Source organism: Taeniopygia guttata, chromosome 19 (genome assembly GCF_048771995.1).
Source record: "Taeniopygia guttata chromosome 19, bTaeGut7.mat, whole genome shotgun sequence".
Classification (NCBI taxonomy): Eukaryota; Metazoa; Chordata; class Aves; order Passeriformes; family Estrildidae; genus Taeniopygia; species Taeniopygia guttata.
The window spans coordinates 9,504,473-9,525,916 of record NC_133044.1 but is presented as its reverse complement, the minus strand read 5'-3'; the positions used below and the strand labels follow the sequence as shown (position 1 = coordinate 9,525,916).

General features: G+C 44.6%; 1 protein-coding gene across 8 annotated transcripts in view; it reads right to left on the bottom strand.

Annotated features, from left to right (window-relative positions):
* AUTS2 (activator of transcription and developmental regulator AUTS2) overlaps positions 1-21,444 on the bottom strand; it is a 772,098-nt gene that overhangs the window by 233,070 nt on the left and 517,584 nt on the right. For all 8 annotated transcript variants that reach the window (XM_072937285.1, XM_072937288.1, XM_072937287.1 and 5 more), the window contains one exon: positions 5,130-5,159. In XM_072937285.1, coding sequence (XP_072793386.1) covers positions 5,130-5,159 — 30 coding nt within the window. The remainder of the gene's footprint in view (positions 1-5,129; positions 5,160-21,444) is intronic.

Below are 21,444 nucleotides of genomic sequence, written 5' to 3'. Positions count from 1 at the left end.
GCTTTCAGCAGAGACATTCCAGGTCTGCAGGGCAGGAGGAAATGGCTCCTGAAGTTCATGACCAACAGACTCTGCATTTATCCAGAGCTATGCACTGGCATGGTTTTAGCAGTTCCCTTCCCAAGTTCCTCTTTGGTTTATCAGAGCATTTATTACTACCTAAATCAGTTGAGTTTGCAAAGTTGGAAAGAACTACAAACACACACAAACATATAAACGCTTGTTTGTGTGGTTTTTTAACCACCAAACACTAAAATGCAGTCTGTGCAATAAACTGGGAGACACATCTGCCAAAATGCTACTCAAAAATGTCTCTCCAAAGTCCACACACAAAATAATTGGCCAAAAGTGCCACAGAAACATACAGAGGGTGCAGGTGTGAATGCTTTGGTGCAGAATAGGCACCCCTTTTACATGGGCATAGCAGAGTCTATACCATTTATGGTATTTCCCATGCCATTCTTTGGTTTGTTCCTGATTTAAAGCAATCAGATGTATCAGCATTATCATTAAAAATCTGATTCAAGAAAGATCATTCTTCAGCTCTTTTAGTGCTTTTAACAGCACAGTACTTTTCTCTTCGAAGAAGAAAATTTTCCTTCAAAGAGAAAAATAAGGAAGCAACACAGTCCCACCAGCACTTGGCAGGCACAACACCCACTCATCCTAATCCCAATCCCTCCCTTTGTTACTCCCATTTCTGAACAGATGCCAACAGCTGGCAAATTCAGGCTCTGGTTTGGCTGAGCTCTGCCCTCCCTCCCCTCCCTGCCCCAGGGGCACCAGAGCTGAGCCCAGCTCAGCAGGGAGACCTGGGCTCAGCCAGGAGCAGCCAGACACTGCTGGGAGACCTTGTGTCAGGAGCCTCCTAAACTGATGGGCTGCTCCTGAGACAAACACAGGACTGAGGCATCAATAGTGGTGTTTTTTTAGGCTGCACATCCATCAGAGTACAACTCCAGCCAGAAGCAGCCCCGCTCTGCGTGCACTGCAAAGCAGCTTCCCTGATCAATGAAGCCTTTTCTTAAGAAGTGAAAAATCACTGAAGTGCCTCAGATCAAGCCTTTAATTTTAAAATTAAACAGAGCAGTGAGAGGAGATGGTAGAGATGGAGAATAAAACAGGACCTCATTTCTTACCTCATCTTTAGCACCCGACCTTCTTATCAGAACTCATTGTATGTCTTTTCCAAACAAGATTTCCTTCGACTTCCAAAAGACAAACTTTGTGTTTGCACTTCTGTTTTTAATATTGTATTAATTACCATGGGTATAGTTTATAAGATTGTATCGAGATATCAAAAGTTAATACAGTTGCACTTAAATTTGTCATCTGTGCAATAGCTGGCCCTAATTTTAGATTATCAGCTCTGGAGACCTGCTCAAAGAATAAGACTGCCAGAGTTTTTAATGGAGAAAATCGGAGTTCCCCTGGGATCCAGACTTTTTTCTGATTCAGTAAGAAATCCCAGTGGCATTTGCTGAAAGGATCCCAGGATGGAAAATGACATCTCTCTAAGAATTAGTGCTTCTCACTCTGATGCAAGCCTTCCAAATATACTCTCCCTCCCCAGACATGCCTGCTACCTCTTCAGAGTTTTCAGCAACAGGAGGGTGAAATGTCTGCTTTGAGTGCTCCAGTCCAGTCTGTGTGTCAAACTGAAGTGAAGGAGCATGAATCTGTATAAATAGACAAATTATCCATCCAAAATATGTAATTTAAAATTGAGATGCTGACACAGCCTTAGCTACAGCGCCGCTAAGCAGGGGCTGCATCATTGCTTCAATTAAATATCCTTGTTTCTTCAGGAGAAACCTCTCATTTGAGGGCAGACACAGACAGAAAGTGGCTCTGTCTGTCAGCTCCCAGTTAAAGGCTGGATTGGAGGCACAGCCATCACCTAGCAGAGCAGGTATCAGCTGTGATTTACAGCCTGACAGGCACGGATCCCAGTCAGGGAGAAGGACCAGGCTGGGGCACTGCCTGTGCCACTGCCACCCCTCCCCACCCAGCTGCTCCTCAGGCTCCCAGCTCCTGCTCCTTCCTTCATTCTGCTGCTCTTCACCAGGCCAGCTCAACCACCTCATCCTCCAGCCCCTCCATCTGTCACACGCCTTTCCTCATCCTCATCTGCCATGTTTCATTCAAAGGCTCTGGATTCTTCCTGCATTCCAGGTTTTATTTATTCTAGCATAACCTATATGCATTACTTCTACCTCTCGTGGATCTCCTATGGAGGATCAGTGGGGGTTTGCCCTCAAAAATCCTAAATGAAGCAAAAGTGTTTCCTCTGCATTTTCTGAAGAGCGAATACAGAATTGCTCAGCAGCAATTAACCCTGCATTCTGTACACAACAGGGTATCAAAATCTGCAAGAGATAGTGTGAAGAAAAGCAGATCTCCTCTTCCCAGAAACACTTCAGGCCAAGCTGTGTCTGGTGGGAAGGGCACAGCTCCACAACCCTCAGAACACACTGAGCGAGGTCCAACAAGAGCAATTTGTCAATTCACTGCTAGAACAGCTCCACAGCTGGAGGCCAATATCATCATGATATAAGGCATTTGGGTAAAGGATCTTCAAACCTCTAATCCTGCTGAGCACCCCCAGCTCTCCTGGTTTTGAATGAAAACTGAGGCTGTTGGGCACTACTGATGAAATGCTCCCTTGGACAGGATCCACCATCCCTGCTTCTCCCAGTGCAGTTTGCTCGCAGGAACTTTTTGTCCTAAAAATGTTATTTTATTTCAAGCAGGAATTCAAAAATCTTCTGGGTCCTATTGAAAGAGATCTAAAAGATCCTGCCTGTCGGAAGAAAAGAAGTTTCTACTTGTCAGTTAAATAAAGGAATAACGCACAGCCTCCTTTATAGTGTGTACTTTACCTGTCATCCAACAGCCCATTATCACGTCACGGCAGAGTGCACTTTCCTGCAGGTCACTTTGTTTAAAATGACATGGATAATGCACATGTCAGCGAGCTGACAGTCCCCACCGTCCTTCAGAGATAAAACCCAGCAACCAGCGCCTGTTCTTATCTGGGGTACATGCCTTGGTCTATCATCTAAGTCAGGCAGAACATGATTTCTCCAGAGAGCACTTTTTTCATTTCCTGATTTTAAGAAAATCAAATAAGCACCATTTGTCTTCATCTGAATATGCTTGACCTGCTCAAATGATGATGTCTCGCATTTTATAACAGGCTACATATGCTGAATTCAAATTAACAGCAGAACAAGGCCTTTAGATCTTTGCCTGGGCTGCCAGCACAGCCTGAATAAATATGTCAGGGTGAGCAGTCATCTCTCAGAACAGGGCCTGAGCTGTAGAGCTTAAAGATGGATCTGGTTCTAACATTTGAAAAGCACTACATTTTTAGGGATATTTGGGCCTGCACTTAATTTTATTTCATTAAGGGAAAGAGAAAATACAGATCACAGAGAGGAAATACACAACTGGATTTTAAATCCTGCCCACACAAGCACTGGGCTATTCTATGTGAGGTACAGTCTTGAGTCTCACTTATACTGTGTTGTGGAAACCATCCTGAGCCAGCATCTCCCCTCCATCCCCAAAAGCTGCCTCTGCCTTTTTATACAGGAGTGCTGCAAGATAAAAAAAATCAGTGAAACAGGCAGAGGTTCAGCTCCATAAATGCTGCAGTGACAGGAAATTACACTTTTAGTTCTGGGTGCCATAAACATAGAAGCTGAAATTCAGTTTATCATCTTCCTCTGCATAAGGAACATCCTGAAAATGAATAATCACTTCACAGGATGGAATGTAATGGTAGTGCATTAAAAATTCATATTGAAAAGTGCAGGTTAATATTCTGTGCAAAAACCCAACAAAACCTCCCCTTTCTGTTGTCACACTGATTAACTCTAGTGATTAGTTCCCTTATGCAAGGAAAATCATTGCATTTCAAAGTAAACAGCAGTTCTTTAACATAGTTAGCAAATTATTAAGAAACATGAGGAAAAAATCCTCTGCTTGGGAAAAGAGCTGAAGGGCAAAGCTTTGGAAGTTATATACAGAATGGTTTGAAAATTTCCTTGGCTTCCTGTTACACAAACCCTGCAGAAAACTGATTAAATTCATGGAAGGTGATTTTTGTACTCATTGTTTCCCTATGGATTTTATAGCATATTTGCACTTGGCTGTTGGATAAGCTGCACACCGGCATGGTCATCTCTCCTCTTCTTGGCCTGCCTTGGAGCTGGTTAACAGAACCACTCATGAAACTCTAACCAGTTCAACATTATTATAGGAACAATATTTTCTGACATAATTTTACCTTTCCCTGACTTCCATTCCTCAATTTATCCAGGGAAAGAGGAGGGAAAAGTGATTATATTACCAAAACATCCCTTAAGGCTCAACATACAAATAAAAATCACAAAATCCAACCTGGAAATAAAGAAATTAGACCAGTTTTTCTGTGATGAATATTTCAGTTTTTCCAAAGAAAGAAGGTTAGTCTGTTCGCAACATAAAGTAATAGATAAAAATATTCATCAGTATGGATACCAATTCTTAATTACTATTAGTCTTCTAAACAACAGGCAGCACCAGAGGCCATTGCCTGACTCTTTCAGCATTCTTTTTTTCCCCTTTCCCACTTAGAAACCCCAAATCATGGAGATAGTGATCAGCAAGTTGTGTTACTTAACTTAATGTATAGTTTCCAAATGTTATTTCTATAAAATAAATATATCAGCCATAACATAATATATCACCCCTGCCTGCAGAGAAGCACAACAGGCACTAACAGTGGTTACATAACTGTGAAGAGGTGCAAATGTGAGGGTTAACAACAGACTCAGTTGCTGATACAACTTCCAGGGGGAAGTGTAGCCATGGAAAGGGTTGGAAGTGATACTGGTGTTCATAAACAACCCACACAGACCATGGCATCAATATGCTAAATATGAACTGTGTGGCCTCCAAAATATTCATTAGAATTCTCTTTCCGTGGAAGTCTATTCCAAAATGAAATTAGAGATAGAAATTTTCTTTGTATAGAGATACTTTAGATTAGTCCAAGAAGAAACTTTGAATAAGTAGTAGATTAAGAGGAAAAAGGGAATACAATAAATCAGTTTTGTTCCCATACTGATTTTCTTTCTTACCTTTTCTTCTTGATCACTGTCGCTGTCACACTGAAACACAAAAAGAGAAAAAGCACAGGTAAGAGAAGCTTGCTACAGCAATAAAAAGATAAATAGTTCTGTGAACAAGATGGGTGAGACATTTACAAATGTTGGGCATCACATCTGGCACCTTTAGGAACAAGTTCAGTTACTGTAGGAGAGGGAATTTCCCCCACTGCTGCTGCAGAGGATACATTTCTGTGCTTGAATGATGAAAAACCTGCCCTGCACACACCAAAAGCCCTTTGCAAAGCCCTCTGCCACTTCAGCTCAGGGGCACAGGAGGTGCAGGGGCACGTTCAGACTCCAACACTGGATCAGGGAAGAAGAAAAACAGAGTGCTGGTGTGTTTTCTGTGCATGAGCAGTGCTCCTCACGCTGGCTGCCAGTCCAGCAGCTGCAGGGGCTCCGTGGAGATGCTCAGGTGTGCCCAGCACACAGAGGAGCATTTGCAGGGCTGCTGCTCTCCAGGAGCACATGGGAAGGTCACCCTGTGCCTTTGCTTATGGCTGCTGAAGGAAAGAATCCAGAGATCACAGGGAAGCAGGAACTTGCCACAGTCACTGATTCCCCCAGGTTCTCTGGGAGTAGCCCAGACATCACAATTTTACAAAATGCTGAGTGGTAACTAGAGAATCTTGATATTTATCCAGTGCCATTGCTCAATTCTTAAATAAATGTTACTATTGTAGGAATAGAGCAGCACTAGATCACTCAATGTTTCTGAAAGACAAGTATCAGATCCCAAACCACGTTTGAATTTGCTAGAATTACAAAAGCTGTGTTGGAAACAAGACTCTAAGAACCCTGGAACTCACAGGTTTGATCCCTCCCACCAGATTTCGGGTACCTGCAGCTCCTTTTCTGGGTTTCTTTAGTGTCTATCTACAGCTGTACTTCTGGAGGATGAATTGTCTGTATCACTCAAGACTCAAGTATGCAGATCTCATGGCAAACATCTCCAAGAAAACATCACCGAACAGGAGACCCAGGCTTTCCTACCCAAGGACCAGCTGACTGTCAGGTTCTTACAGCACTCAGTTAAGCTTTTTATGTATTTATATCTATATGTATTTATATCTTTATGTATTTATATCTTTATGTGTTTATATAATCTTTGAGTATTTTTGTAAGACAACCAAATTGCTTTGAAATTAGTTATATTTTGTGAATTCCAAAGGTTAAGTATACAGTGGGATGTGAACAGACAGAGCCAAATACTCCCACAAATACACAAACTTGATTTGCACAAATCAACTCATCTTCTGTCTGTTGTTTAATTATAACTTTTCTGTTTCACTGGCTTTTCCCTTGTCTTCATCAGTACAGGGGGTGAAAAGGTGCCTTCTCTACACCACTGAGCTATGTACTAACAAATTAGAGCTAAGAACTATTTCTAGGTATTTTAAAACTAATTTTAAATGAAGGAAAGATTACATAAAATTACAATCTCCTTGCAGCTGATTCCAAATAGAAAAGGAAGTGAAATTTATTTAATAACTGAAGTGATTTATATAGCACTAGTTGCACCTATTTAATACCAGAGTATTTACCCTGGTAACAAACAAATGAGAAAAACCATGAAGACAGGGGGCAATTTTAGCTTTAATTTTTAAAAAACTCACACAATGTTTGAATTAATGAAGAGTCCACTTAACTGACAAAAGGAAAGCATTTCTAGAATAGCATGGAACTGATATAAAGTACTCCTACCTTACTCCAGGAGGACTGCCTGTATGAGATTTTGGGATGAAGGTGAGCAAGGCCCTACATTTACATAAAAAAGCAAACTTGCCCATGGATTTTAATCCATGATAATCTCAGTGCAGAATCAGAGAAACTCCCAAGCTGGAAGAGACCCATGAGGATCATCCAGTCCAACTCCTGCACAGAACATCCCCAAGAATCACAGAGTGTGTCACAAACACGAATGTCGCAAAGATTTTCCATTTTTTTCCATTTACTATTTCTGCTTCACAGCTGTTGCAAAAATTCATCTTTTGGGCTCTGTCACCTTCTCCCCCTGGATGGTCAGAGCCAGAAGTTGTCTCACCATGAGCTCCCCAGGATCCACTATCACATCTCTGTGTTTCAAACCAGGGAGCAAAGGATCAATTGCTCCATTTGTTTGTGTCTCTGCCCACCCTTGAGGCAAACTCCATGTCTTGATCAGACTAATCTAAAATTGAAAATAAAGAGGGCAAAAGGGATGTCTAAGCAGGCAAGGGCAATTCCCTTTGAGCAGCAGGGTTCAGAGGGTTTCAAGGTGCCACCCACTCCCGGTGCCAGGCATATGAGCAGTGTCCTGTGACCCAGCTGTGCTCAGAGCACTCTGCAGCCTCTCTTTTAGTCCAAATTTGGTCTGATTTAAAGAATCTCTACTCTGCTGTAGTTTTTAGCGACTCATAAGCTTGGAAAAGCTCAGGGTTTTGTGTTCCCTTCAGCGTGGAGGTACCTGGGGAGAAGAGAACTTGCCAGCAGTGACATCTGAATTTGCCAACAGAACAGTTCCCCACACCCGAGTGAGCCTGCGGAGCGGTGTCGGTGGGAGGCCACTTCCACCAAAGTGTTAAACTCCAAACCTCCTGCTCTCCCACAGTCCACTTCTAATTTCAAGGTCTGCTTAATTCCACATCAAATAATTACTGCTGTACCCAGCAGCACCTTGTCTCCAGAGCTAAGCATATGGCGGAGGAGCGAGCCCTATGGTGTCCATGATGGAAGCAGAGCGGGTGCCAAGCCCATTAAAAGCGCTCCTGCTCCCTCCCGGCGTGCCCATGAGTGACAGCTCTGTGCCTGGGCCAGCGGCGTGGCTGCCAAAACTGCCTCTGCTGCACATGGCACTGGGAGCAAACCCTGCCATCCTGCCGCTGAATTCCCACGCTGACCCCCGGCCTTTGCTGCGAGCTCGGCAGGAGTGCACCATCCAATTTACAGCTCCAGCCTCCAGAGCCCTCCGTGCCAGCCTCTGGCAGAGACTGATGATGGTCAAAGCCCTCCAGTTCATAAATTATGCAAAGGCAATAAATGCACTCAGCAAACAGCTCTGTGTGTTTGGCCAGCCTGGCTCTGGGGCAGCTCCTGCCCTCTCACAGAGGGGCTGGGCACCAGGGAGAGCCCACGGTCCAGCACTGCTGTCCTGGGCCAGTGACAGCATCCTGTGGAGCAGCTGGGTGGAAGGAAAAAGGGAGGGAGAGGATGAAAGGGCTCTGAGCACTGCTCTGGGGTTGTATTTCTGTGCAGCACCTCTCTCTTTCTCTGTGTGTGTGCAGGACACACTCTGCACTGGCACATTCTGCACACCTGCACATCAGACAGTTTGTGTGCAGGGGTAAAGCCAAAAAGGGAGAGCAAAGACATTTGCTACTCAGGCTGGAAATGGAATTGGAGCAAGTGCTCGTTGTCCCCATGGCTGAGGGTCAGCCCAGGCACTGCAGGCACTGTGCTCACACACAGCCACCCGTGATCTGATGTGCTCATTTGCATTTCTGGATGCAAGTTCTCCCCAGAGGTGCTCAAGCACAAGGTGTTTCCATCTCCTGCAGCCTTACTGCTACCCATGGCTGGAGAACGCATTTTGGAAACCGAAGCTGACAACCGTGAAGTTGATTATTCAGAATTACTGGTCAATTTGAAGGCTCGAGTCTGCACTGCTCACTCAATTCCTCAATTCCTCCAGCATTTCCCTACCTCCCAGGGCCACAGGAAGAAGTAAAATGATTTAAGTGCTTTGTGGTTCTCGGAGCGCCAGACTGTTTTGGAATTGAAGCAGTGAAAATACTTTGTACTGGCCTTCTGCTTTGGGCTGTGTTTCAGTATTCCATGTCTATTACAAAAAGCTCATTTTTCGGTGCTCTCCCATGTCTTTTTCAGGAAACCATGGCTCTGTGCACAGGCTGCCTTGGAATATTCTGCAAATACCTGGGAATCCAAAATATCATTCAGAGATAACATGACCTGATTTTTGGATAACTAGCTTCACTGGAAGCTGAGGGTGATAATGTGGCAAATCAGGACAAGGAGGCTGCAGACACATTTTACACCTGAACAAACAGAGGCTTCTTGCTCTGATTCTCAGGCTTAAGGCACTTACTGTCTCCACTCTGAACACAAGTTGTGACTGATTGCAGCCACCCCAGGCCAGCCTTGAGATGAGCCCAGAGCCAAATTGCCTAATTTGCCCTACACAACCCCCTGGCCAGCCCTCAGCTCATTCTGGGCAAAGAAGTGAAGCCCAGATGGGCAGAACTGCTGAGCACCCACAGCCCCCTGGATGGCCAAATTTTCACATGCACATGGTCCCAAATGCTGTGAGATCTCAGATCACAGCCTGACAGGCTCCTCAGTGGGAGGACTCTGCAAAATGGCTTTTCTGTGCTTCTCAAAGCCTTGTACTGGACAGAAGAGACTCAATGGTTTTCTCAAAGGACCTATGGGACTACCAACAAAATTCAAAGCAAGTAAAGCTCACTCAAAATTATCTTCATTGATAAAAATCTTGCAAGATATATGGAAATGCTAAGGGTGCACCTAATTCCTATATAATTGGGGTAATAATGAGACCAGACTGACTGTAATTTGCACAAAGTGGCCATAGTTATCATTGAAACTGTTCCAATCCCTTAAATAACCAAAGCCACCAGCCATCACATCACCTGACACACACATACACGTGCCAAGTGTTCAAGCTTCCTTTTGCAGTATTTCTGCACCTCCCTGCTCCAGAAATGCTAATCACAGTCAGTGACCCAAAAACTTGCATCTTCATATGTGTGATGCAGTGAAAATTCAAATAATTATTCCTAAAATCAAGTCCAGGTGAGGAAGAAGACATGCAAAGTCAAAACATTTCTGTACCAACAAACCAGAAATCTCTTTTTGCCCCAGCCTGAACCTGCTGGAGCCCTGCAGTCAGCCTGGGCTGCAGCAGATGCATTCCCTGCAATATGGGGTGTGCACACGCAGACTTGCAGTGGGAAGTGGGAAAAGAACTTTCCAATTCCCAGCTGAGGCATAATTGCTCCTGTGTTTTTCAGAAGAAAAGGGAAACTGAAGATCAGGTTAAAGATTAGCTGCACCTCCCCAGCCCTCTGCCCCAGGTGGAGAAAGTTAAAATGCTTTGCACATTTCCCACAGCACCCGTGGAATGAGCTTGATCCCAAAGCCACGTTTCAAAAATCAGACACCCTATGTGGTGACAGCTCTAATTTGAGCCCATTTTAATAACTTGAGAGAGCCTGGTCCAAATCAAGCTGAGTAAAGGTCTGTGCCACCTCACCAGCTCATTCAGGCTGAAGCAACACCATGGATTTCTCTGTACTTTGCTGATTGAACACATTCTTGTGCAAAAAGTGGCAATCATTGAATATCTCATGTACAATGACATTGAGGAGGGCATTGTTCTCTATTCTGCTCAATGGACTTTGCTGGAACAGCTATTTCATATCTTGGAGCCATTTATCATTGCCACCAAAGGAGTCAGAGCTGCTGCAACGACAGCTCTGAACAAAGTGATTCTACTCATCTGTCTGCTGAAAAGAAATCCGAAGAAAATGAGGGAAAACCCAGACCTCAGCCTGTGCACAGTGACATTTACAATATTCTTGTCCATCTCTCCACCAATGACAAACTGGCAGCCCTGGAAAGGGCAAAGATGGTATTTTAGCTATACAATTAGACCTTTGCTTCCAAGAAAAAAAGGAGAAAAAAACATCTAGATGAAAGGAGATACAGACAGGGAATAAATGGGCAATTTTCTAATTGATGAAATGGAGACCGGCAGAGTCACAAAGAAACTAAAAGCAAGAATTTCACTTTTTTCCTTCCTATCTGTGACTTTGCTGCAAGTAGCATTCAGCATGGAGCTCCCTGCCAAGGAATCTTATATATATATATATATATATAGCATCTCACAAATTGGTTAACATCACAGTCTGCTTAGCAATTCCTCACCATTATCCACTGCGATTCACGGTAAGGAATGGCTCTGAAACAGAAATGGTCTGACAAGTTTAAGGTCTGCTTTCTTAAAAGCTAAAATTATGGATTATTCACCAAAAAGTCCCATTTTACACAAATTACCTAAGTCTGGACAAAAGATTGCAATGTTGACCTTTAATCTGAATTCCATTTTATCCAAACTACTTCACTTTAGCTGAAACATATCAGTCTTGGACATTTGAAGTTATCTTATGTCCCTTACAAGAAAAATATTCAGAACTTAGTATGTTTTTCAGCATCAATTCTTTTTAATTCCTCCCTCACAGGACTTTTATGATTGCTTTATATTATAAAATGACACAACTCGTAGTTCTTCCATCAGCAAAACAATGGTTTGATTAGAAAGAATTACATGTTGAGTATTAAAATGAAAACTCTGGATTATATTGCTGTCCAGGATAAGGATGATCCACCTTACATTTCTCTAGGACATGGATTTATCCTTGGCACCCGGTGGGAGGCCCAAATATTCCTGGGAACTTGTTGTAAAGCCAAGGGGGGACTTCTCTCCAGAAAGACCCTGACAGACAAGTTGTGTTGTGAGGTTTGGCTCTGCTGTGCTGCCCCCCGTGTTTGCAGGGACAGGCTGGGAGCTGTGGCAGGAGGTGACACTGGGCACTGCTGGGGAGGTGACACAGGACTGCTGGGGTCTGCTAGGGGCAGAGCTGCCACCCCCTGTCCTGCCAGGCTGCCCCAGCTCCGTGTCCCCTCAGGGACACGTGGAACCAGCCCTGGAATAAGCCAATTTTCTTTGTTCCTTGGAAAGGGAGCTGGGGCTGGAGGTTACAGCACCTTCTGTGCTCCAGATCCCACTCCAGCAGCTTCCTCATGGTGTCACTGCCCAGGAGTCACTGCCCAGTGACCCCACACCTCCCAAGCCCCATCCAGCCCTCCCCAGAGCAGGATGACGGTCCCACCAGGGCCAGGGGAGGATTAAATGTGTTTTCCAGATGGAAAACCAACAATGCCATGCATTCCTCAGCTCAGCACCCTCAGGAAGTGCCCAGCACCAATCAGGCACCCAAATCCCACCAGACCAGCTGGCAGCAGGCACTGCCACACACACACACACAGGAATCCTGACCTCAGGAAGTCATTCTCTGTTCCAGCTGAAGGGTGAAGTCTCTGCCTCAGCTCCTGAGGGCTCCACCAGGAGAAAAGCCTCCATGCTCTCCCCTGGGACTTGGGATGCACATTTGCTGCCTGCTTACCTGCCTTGCTGGCTGCAGGCAGCATGCAGCTGTCATGTTATTTTTAGCAGCCTCGCAACTGATGGCAATTTGCAGCGTGTAATGTCATGTTTAGCACCTTCTCGACTCACGAGTGCTTTTCCAGGGTTCAAAAAATAAATAATAGTAAATAATAATAAAAATGTGCATTTGTACTGATGGACTAAGTCAATAGGAAAGATTTAAACTAATCAGTGGTTAATGAAGTCAGTGTCTAATACTGCATTAGTGGGTGTTATCTGTGTAAGAAAAGATTCTTATTTTTCAGAACTCCTGGTCTTTGCTCATGAGTTCTGTTTGGAATTTGAGTCTTCCAGGTACTTACAGGCTAATGAAATAAAAACACCTTGATTGACAAGAAGCAAAGCATGTTACGGGTTAAAATAATACAAGAATCTATTTTTTACACTGTGTTGTGATCCATAAAAATCACCCTGAGCCTTTCCTCTTTCTTCTCTGCCTGTGAAGCCAATTGCTTTGATTGCAGTGATATGAGCTTACTGAAATGACTTGCCCTTGCTTGTGAAGCAAATGGAACATGCTAATAGAACTTATCGCATTACCGGATGCAAAAGTGCCATAGCTCATTACTTTAAGATAAAAGGATATCATTGCAGACGGGAAGCAGAATTGACTTTCTGAGGCCCGACTTGATGATGATTTAATCAACTGCTCTCTTTCACTTCTCATCTCTGCGCCTGTCGGTTTCCCAGGTGCTGTTAAATGAGACACTCAGAAAGTGAGCGGAGGGAAAGAAATTGCTGTCATTACTTTTCAAGAAAGGAGCTATGCAAATTTTCGACAGAAAGATTGCGTTCATAATGGGCCTGGTAAAATACAAGGATCATGCTTGACAGGTGAGGGCAAGTCATTTGTACGTCCTTAAAGTGAAGCAACCATCCTCATTTAGAAATTGTGCTCGATAAGAGAAGCTACAAATGAAACCCAAGTGATGGCTGAGAGCAGCCAGCAAATCTTTGAAGGCTTTGCTGCTGCAGCTCTGCCTTCAGCAGGTGCCTGGCGTGCCTTCACACATGGCTCTTCCCAACTGCCAGATGGCCAAAGTTTGACCTCAGTATCTCACAGAGATTCCTCTTAAATGTTTTTTCTTACTGTCAGCATTATATTCACAGTCCGGGGTCTGAGAGTCTCTTCCTTTCTTCACCGCTGCCAGAAATAGAAATTACAACAACAACAAAAAAAAAACCCAACCAGCTAAGTGAGGGTTGAGTTAACTTTGAAAACTGAATCAAGAGGTTGGAGGCAACAACTTGTTTTCCTCTGCATGCATGACAGATCTTGGATGGTCTGGAGCTTAAACTACATAGAGCCAAGTAAAAAAGAATAACCCACAAAAAGGGTTGTGGCAGGAAGAAAAGAGGATGAAAAGATGCCTCTCCAGGGCCCAAAAGGAACCTGGGGTGCTGTGTGATTGCAGCAAGAAAGGAAAGGGTAAAGAGAGAGCAACTGGATGCTCTATTGATCTGATGGAGAAGGTCTGATATCCCAAAATTGGAAGTTAAAAAAGCACAATAATTGAGATGATGAATTATGCACAGGCTAAAAACACTCTAAAGATCTTGGATGGCTATTGAGCTGTTTGGATCATTTTAAATGGGGAAATGAGAACTACCAAGCTTTTATTGGTGTCAATCAGGTTTTCCATCAGAGATTGATAGTCAGCCACATCAAACAGGTTCCTCGGGGGCACTCTAAGCAATGGATACAGCAGTTTGTCATAAAATGTTGACACTTTGTCTCAGATAACATCATAGGACTTAAATAGAATTAATGTCATGAATATTTAGAATTAAACAAAAAACAGCTGGGAAATACTGCCACAAAGGAAACTGGGTACAACAGAAAATTATTTAAATAAGAACAATCACTATATTAATTCCAAGATAGGTCAATTTTAAGAATTTATATTTTTTTTCTCAAGAACACAGTTCATTGCTCCCATGCTTGTTTATGGAACAACTATCAGATATTTATTTGCCCTTTTCCCTGTGTGTCAGGTCCTTAACCCTCCATATCCACCTAACTGGGAGTGATCCAGCAATACCCTTTGGATCTGACTCACCTCTCACCAAAAATACTGCACTGTGGGTTGAAAAGCAAGATGATGGAGGAAAGATAGCCCTGGGCTAGGACTCAGGAGATGCACCTCTGTCACTGGCTATCAGGATCACCTCAGGCAAGTCACTTACTCCCTTCTGCTGTCAACCCTCTACTTCTCATCTCTTTGGCCTATTAAATGGTACATTCCCTAGGATTTGCTTACTTTCATTGTATGTGCTTATAAAGTGTGCAGGATAATAGGGCATTTTTCTTAGAGAATGTTGATCTTAGTAAATAGAAGAAACAAAAAAGAAGAAAAAAGCATTAAGACCTGGATCAGGCCACAGACACACCATGTCTATTTTCACTATAGATCTCATCTTCCACTAACTAAAGTGCATGACCTCTGGAAAATTATATCATTCCAACTGAAATTATTTTTATTTTCACTTAGAGCAATGAACACAGAGCAGCAGCAATCCAGCATTGACAGCACTGCTCAGGGGTTGCTCTCTTGTGCAGGCTGCAGCAACGCTGAGCACAACATGGCTACTGAAACCCACACAAAGAGAGATTCCATTGATGGCTAGGATAAAATAGATGTAGAAATTGTTTCTGAAACAAAATATGAATAATAAAAATCCATCTTTTCTCTTCTTTCCCCAACAAGACCTCTTTAGCTTTTGAGTTCTGTGTCTTCACAGTAGCCTAAATAAATTAAACTGAATTGTATAAATAATAATTGTAATAATAATTCCCCAAACAACCCAAAACAATTGATCCTTAGGGATAAGACCTTAACAGCTGAGCTATAAACCTCTGAACATTGGATTTTAATGGATACTAAAAACCCCTTAACAAAGCCCTATAAATATAACCTGAAACAAAATGATTTGTGTTCTGAGCTGTTTGCAAACTCCCATAAATGTTCCTCATTGTCATAATGCCAGAAAAATAGCTCAGCCTGTGTACTCAGCCTTGCAAACTGGCTTCTGTGCTGTGCTTTCATTCCCTTTTCCACTCTCTGCTTTATAATTCATCACTCACACAGTTGTTATGCATTATTATTACTATTATTATTTATTGCTGCCTTTATCATTTTTGTACAATTGATAAATTGTCTGTGCTAGACCTGAGGGAAGAAAAGGATTATTCTAAATGTAGAGCAAGTAAATATAAATTGTAAGGACAATGGCACACTTTGGCCTCACTGGCTCAAATTTCCTTTTGACATACATGGTTCTAAAATTTGGAAACTGTGATCTCTTATTAGGAAATGAAAGCATTTTATTTTTTTTTTCCCAGAATGCAGCAACTATAAGAATTGAATTTAAAACAGGAGTTGTATTTCTCTTTTTAGAGGTAGGAATATGATTTATCAGTTGAACTCTGCCATTTTTTGTTCAAGGAGTGGCTCTGAATAAGAATACTCATCCCTGCCTGGCTGAACAGAGCAGCTGTGGCTGCCCTGGATCCCTGGCAGTGCCCAAGGCCAGGCTGGACAGGGCTGGGAGCAGCCTGAGACAGTGGGAGGTGTCCCTGCCATGGCAGGGTAGGATGGGATGGGCTTTAGGGTCCCTTCCAACCCAAACTGTTCTGGGATTCTTAGCTGGGGGATGTTGCCCAGCAGAGCAGCCCCCGCTTTACCAAGAAGCAGTGGCAGGAATGATTCCTTGGTGTGACCCCACAGGACAGAAGGGGGACCTCTCATTTCCTCCTGCTGTCTCTTCTTGAGCCCCTCCTGCACTCAGCTCCAAAGCCCTGGGTGCCTCCCCTGCCCTGAGCAAGAGCTGCTGCTCCCAGCTTGGTTCTGCACTTCTGCAGTGACCCCACACTGGGGCCACACACAGCACAGAGGTGGCAGAGTCATGGAATATCCCAAACTTGAAGGGAGCCCCAGGGATCACCCAGTTCAGCTCCCAGCCCTGCACAGACACCCCAACAATCCCAGCCTGGGCATCCCTGGAGCTCCTGGAGCTGTGCCCATTCCCTGGGGAGTCTGGGCAGTGCCAGCACCCTCTGGGGGAAGAACCTTTTCCCAAAATCCAGCCTGACCTGCCCTGGCCAGCTCCAGCTGTTCTCTGGGTCATACTGGAGCTGTTCCTCTGCTGTCCCTCAGCTTCAGGTAAGACCCAAAACTCTACTTTAAGAGCCATCCTCCTGTACAAATATCCACTGTGGAATACTAACTCCTCAGTTTACCACCAATGCTTTCCTAGCACAGATAGAAAAAATGTTTGGGGTTTGGTTGGGTTTTTTTTTCCCCACTGCTGCATTAACCCACACCAGACTAAGTGGTAAAAACTCCTACATCAAAAATACTATCACAGGCTCCATGAATGTTATCAGAAGTGGCAAATTACCTGTCACAGCCATGGCAAGGGATTGTTTTGAATAGCTGGCTTTTAGCTCAGTGCTCAAAAAGTCATCTCTGTCCAGGAGGGTCGTGGAAAATGCAGGAGCTTTGCCAGCAGCAGCTGTGCTGAAGCAGGGCTGTGCCCAATGCAGCATTACTGACACTGCCCACGTGCTCCTTTTCCAGCTGCAATGAGACTTCCCACTGTCAGGAATTATCTCTTCCAAAGGTGAGCCCCACATCAGGGCCAGGAGACATCCTGAATGTCAAACACAGGACTTCCCACTAAACTCTCTGTCAAGAAAGAAGGGACACAGCGAAGCACGAGGGGATGCAAAACAACTCTCTGGGAATATGAGGATCCACAGGATCAGAAGGAGCAGAAGCTTCATCTCTCCAATCTTTGTGGTCACCACTACCCCACAGACAAAAATGCACACTGAATTTCTGGCTGGATGATCCCAGCAAAGCACCTACATCTTGTACAGAAAGGAATTTTAAAACTACTCAACCTGTGCTCTGCAGTTTTGAGATGGATTAGGTAGAGCAAGGAAATTCATTGCTTCCTCCAGAGATATTCTCTGTGAATACAGAACCTTGGAATTTCACAAGGGATGTTTTGGAGAAGTAGAGGCTTCCTCTATATTATAGACTGTAGATACCAAAAGATTGGAAGTTCCATTCTCATCTCTTTTGAAAATTTAGTAATAGGGAGACTCTGAGATTTCAAACATGTTCTCCCCACAAAACCTTTGTAGGCTTTATCTTCAGTCTAAAAAACAAGTGAATAACAAGATGCAATGAGTAAAACCCAGATAAATTTAGACTGGTGCATATTTTAAAGATGGAGAATAATTTATTATTCTTCACTTAAAAATAGGGCAGATTTTCCCTAACTGAAAAAAAAAAATAGTAAAAAATTAAAACCTTGCCTAAATGTTGTGTCCTTGTTCAGTCAGAGTTACTGTACTCCAGGCAGTACAATTAATTAGTGAGATCATATGGCCCGTGCTAGACAGGAGGTCACAGCAGATCACACCCTCATTGCCTTAAATGATGTGAATTTATAAATCCCTAAACATCCACATCCTTCCACTCCTACATCCACAGCCAGCTCGTTAAAGCTTCAGATCTCCTATGATCCAGCAACTCAGGCCAGTTCCATTCAGTGACAACAGCTCTTTCCATGCTGGAACAATCCTGAAGGGCTGTGAATGACCTCTGAGCTTACTTTGGAGCCAGGAGGTTTTCCCAATTTCCCAGGAACAGTAGATCCTGCCAGCTTTTACAGTGAATTTGGTGTTGGTGTTGCTGTGTATGTTGAGTTTTATTCATGTTCACAGGATTCAGTTTTATCATGCTGCTGGAATAGCACTTCAAGACTCATTTCAGCTTTGCTATTAAGCTCAACTACCTCTTTTGAGTAATCAATAAAAAGTCTGCTACAAGAGGACACTGTGATTTACAAATACAGGAAAAGAAAGAGAATGATGCAGAGCCATTGGTATGGATGTGAAGGACTGTTGGGAGGGGGGAAATATAAAAAGACTATGAGAAGAATCTGAACAACCAATTTAATCTTGGAGGAAAATTCAGCAGAGCTATCCTGTGTGGCAGCTATCATAAAAAGATGTGGGAGAGATCTACGGGAAATTCAATACCAAACCTAAAATGTTCACCAATGGGGTCCTTCAGAGCAAGGGAGAGGGAGAGACAGCAATATCTCCTAAAGCATTATAGAAAGCAGTCTTACATTTTCCCTCAGAGCTCCTAAAAATAATTATTAACATGCAAGGGAGAGATGCCAGTGGATACTCTGAGCTGAGGAATACTTTGATACAGGCGTGGATTTATCCAAGACTGCTCCCACCCAGCAGAGGAGAGTTCAAGAGCACGTTTCTTCCCACCCCACACACTTACAGCCCCTTCAATCATTTCTTGTCAATACACACAGACCTGGTTGAATTCAGGCTCTGCAGGCTCCTGCTGAAGGAGGGGTTTATTGCAGGGAGAAGGGAGCAGGGAGAAGATGCAGGCAGGTGAGAACTGTGCCTGGCTGGAGGCTGCACTCGGGATGTGCCATCTCCGGGCTCCTGTCCTGCCACACCTCCCAAAAGTTTGACCTTTTCTCCTAAAAACAAAGTCTAGAAAACACCAGGTGTAACACATGGCACAGTGACTGTAGCACAAGGCAGAGCCTTCCAATGGCAGAGCAATAGAGGAACAGGAGACAACTCCCATCTTTTGTCTATTCAACTGGATCTATGCTCCAGCAGTGGCAGCAAACACTACCCAAGGGCAACATGTGCTTGTCCCCACACAACCAGTACACAGTTCCCAGCTGGAAGGACTTGAACTGTTACACAATTCCCAGCTGGAAGGACTCGAACTGTACAGGACTCTACACAATTCCCAGCTGGAAGAACTTGAACTGCACAGACTCTATGCAACTCCCAGCTGGCAGGACTCGAACTGTACTGGACTCTCTGCATTTACCAACACCAAAGACAATCACCCACTTCAAACAAACCAAATGACTGAGAAGAGAAGGGCAACCACCTTGCTCCTAAAGAAGAGGGCTCTCCTGCTTCCCCTCCCATGAGAGCTGGCGTTGGAGCTCACTCATGTCTCTCCTCCAGAACACTGCCTGTACGAGCACATTGCTGAGCCGCAGCTCCTTTCGTTATTTGCACTTCTGCTTTTACTGGGAAGGAATAACTGGTTATTATGATGCTTCTGGGCAAATACCTCATCCTTGGAAAAATGAGCAAATGTAGCCAAATGACAGAGTGTAAACAACACTCCCTGAACTACCAGGGACATCAGGCTCAAACGCCCCGCGTGCGGCGACTTCCTTCCCGGAGCCTCGTCTCCCGCTAAGACCTCAAAGGGTTAAGCCTGCAAATTGCCTTGCTGTGCTTCTGGGACAGCATGAAGGATGGCTGCCATTGCCACGGTCAGATATGACAGCGCCAATTTGATGTGCTGCCATCAAGGGCCTTCTAAGAGCCGAGCGCCCTGATGGTTTTGTGATGCGAACAGTCGCATCGCAAAATGGTTTTCCTCTCCCGCTGCCTCTGCTTCCATCTGCTGCTGGGCCGAGGCACAGCCGGCTGCCTGCCTGTCACAGCATGGATTAAAATTAGCTGGGGAGGAGGCACTCAGTTGTGCTAATTACATTTTAATCATTGGAAATGTGTTGGCAAATCAAGCCTTGATTGCCATCTCGGAGCCTGTCTCCTCCAGCAGAGCGGAGGGGCTGTCTGCATTAGCTGGGCCCTGCTGGGCCCAGTTCTCTCACAGAAGATGGAATATGGTGCCTGCTGGCCCACCACTGAGACTGCTTTGGCACATTATTAAAAAGCCACAAGGCTTGTTTCAAATCATCACTGTGTGAGCTCTGCTCATTCTCACATCCCTGGGTATTCCAGCCACTTGGTACTTTTAACTATATCTTTAGTTTACCTTGTGGGCTCAAAAACAATTTTGCATGCGTGGGTGGAGGAAGCCAGAGCTTTTCTGCAGCTCATGGGGTTGGGAACGGAGCCGGCTGTCAAAACGCCTTTCTTGTCAGCTGTAAGGCTGCACTGAATAGCAGCCCGAAATAACTGGGGCTTGCACAGCCCCCACTCAGTCCCGGGGAGGTTCGGTGTGAGCCCCGGTTCGGTCACGGCCGTGGGAGCTGGAGAAGTCCCTGCTCATTTCTCATTCACAGAGGTCAAAGGACCCTGAGCCACTGGTGACTCTCAGGCCAGACAAGGCTGTAAATCCTGCCTGGAGAGGGACAGAGACAGCAGCGAGGATCCCCTTTGTTCCTCTGACTAAATATGCACCAGCAGATCTTAAAATCAGCACAATGAATGAGTGTCAAAAGGATGACTTTTCAAGCCCTGCCCCCAGCCATGTTTGAAATAATTTGTTGTTGTTGCTTTTTTTTTTTAATCAATAGAGGGAGGCTCCCAGAGCCAGCAACTTGAACCAAAAGCAGAAAGAGCCAGGCTCTCAAATGTCACACCATGCAGGCTAAACAAAACCAGCAGCATCTACCACCTGCAAACCTCTCCTAAAATAAACAAACAAGACCAAAACCATCGATATTTAGAAATCTGTAAAATTCTCCCTTAAATCTCTCTTCTATAAAATGTAAATAACAGCCCTACACTGGATCTTGACAGAACAGAAACCTATTTTCATGGCTTACAACAGAACTGGACTCGTGGTTTGGCAAGAGGAAGGGGTTTGATGCTTTGCAGAGCCACATTCCTGACCAGGCTGATTGTTCCCACAGTGCCCAACAGCCCCAGCTGTCACCCTTGAGTTAAAAACCCCAAAACATCTCCCCAGACTGCTCACCTCTGCGGCCCCAAGAGCTCAGCACTGCAGCAGGAGGTCAGTGACACCAGCCTGGCTCTGTCCCTCACTCAAGCTGGGTTTTCCTACACTCCCACCTCCGAGGGACAGGGCAGCAGGGACTTGAGTGGGGAACCAAGCACCCACCATCCTCATACCAGCTTCCAACCCCTGAAATCCCCGCAGGGCTCCCCTTGTCAGGGTGTGCCAGTGCATTTGGGGCTGTGCATTCACCACACGCGGCTGCTCGGAGTGGAACCTGATTTTACAGCCCCTCACAGGGGCAGGCTTGGCTGGT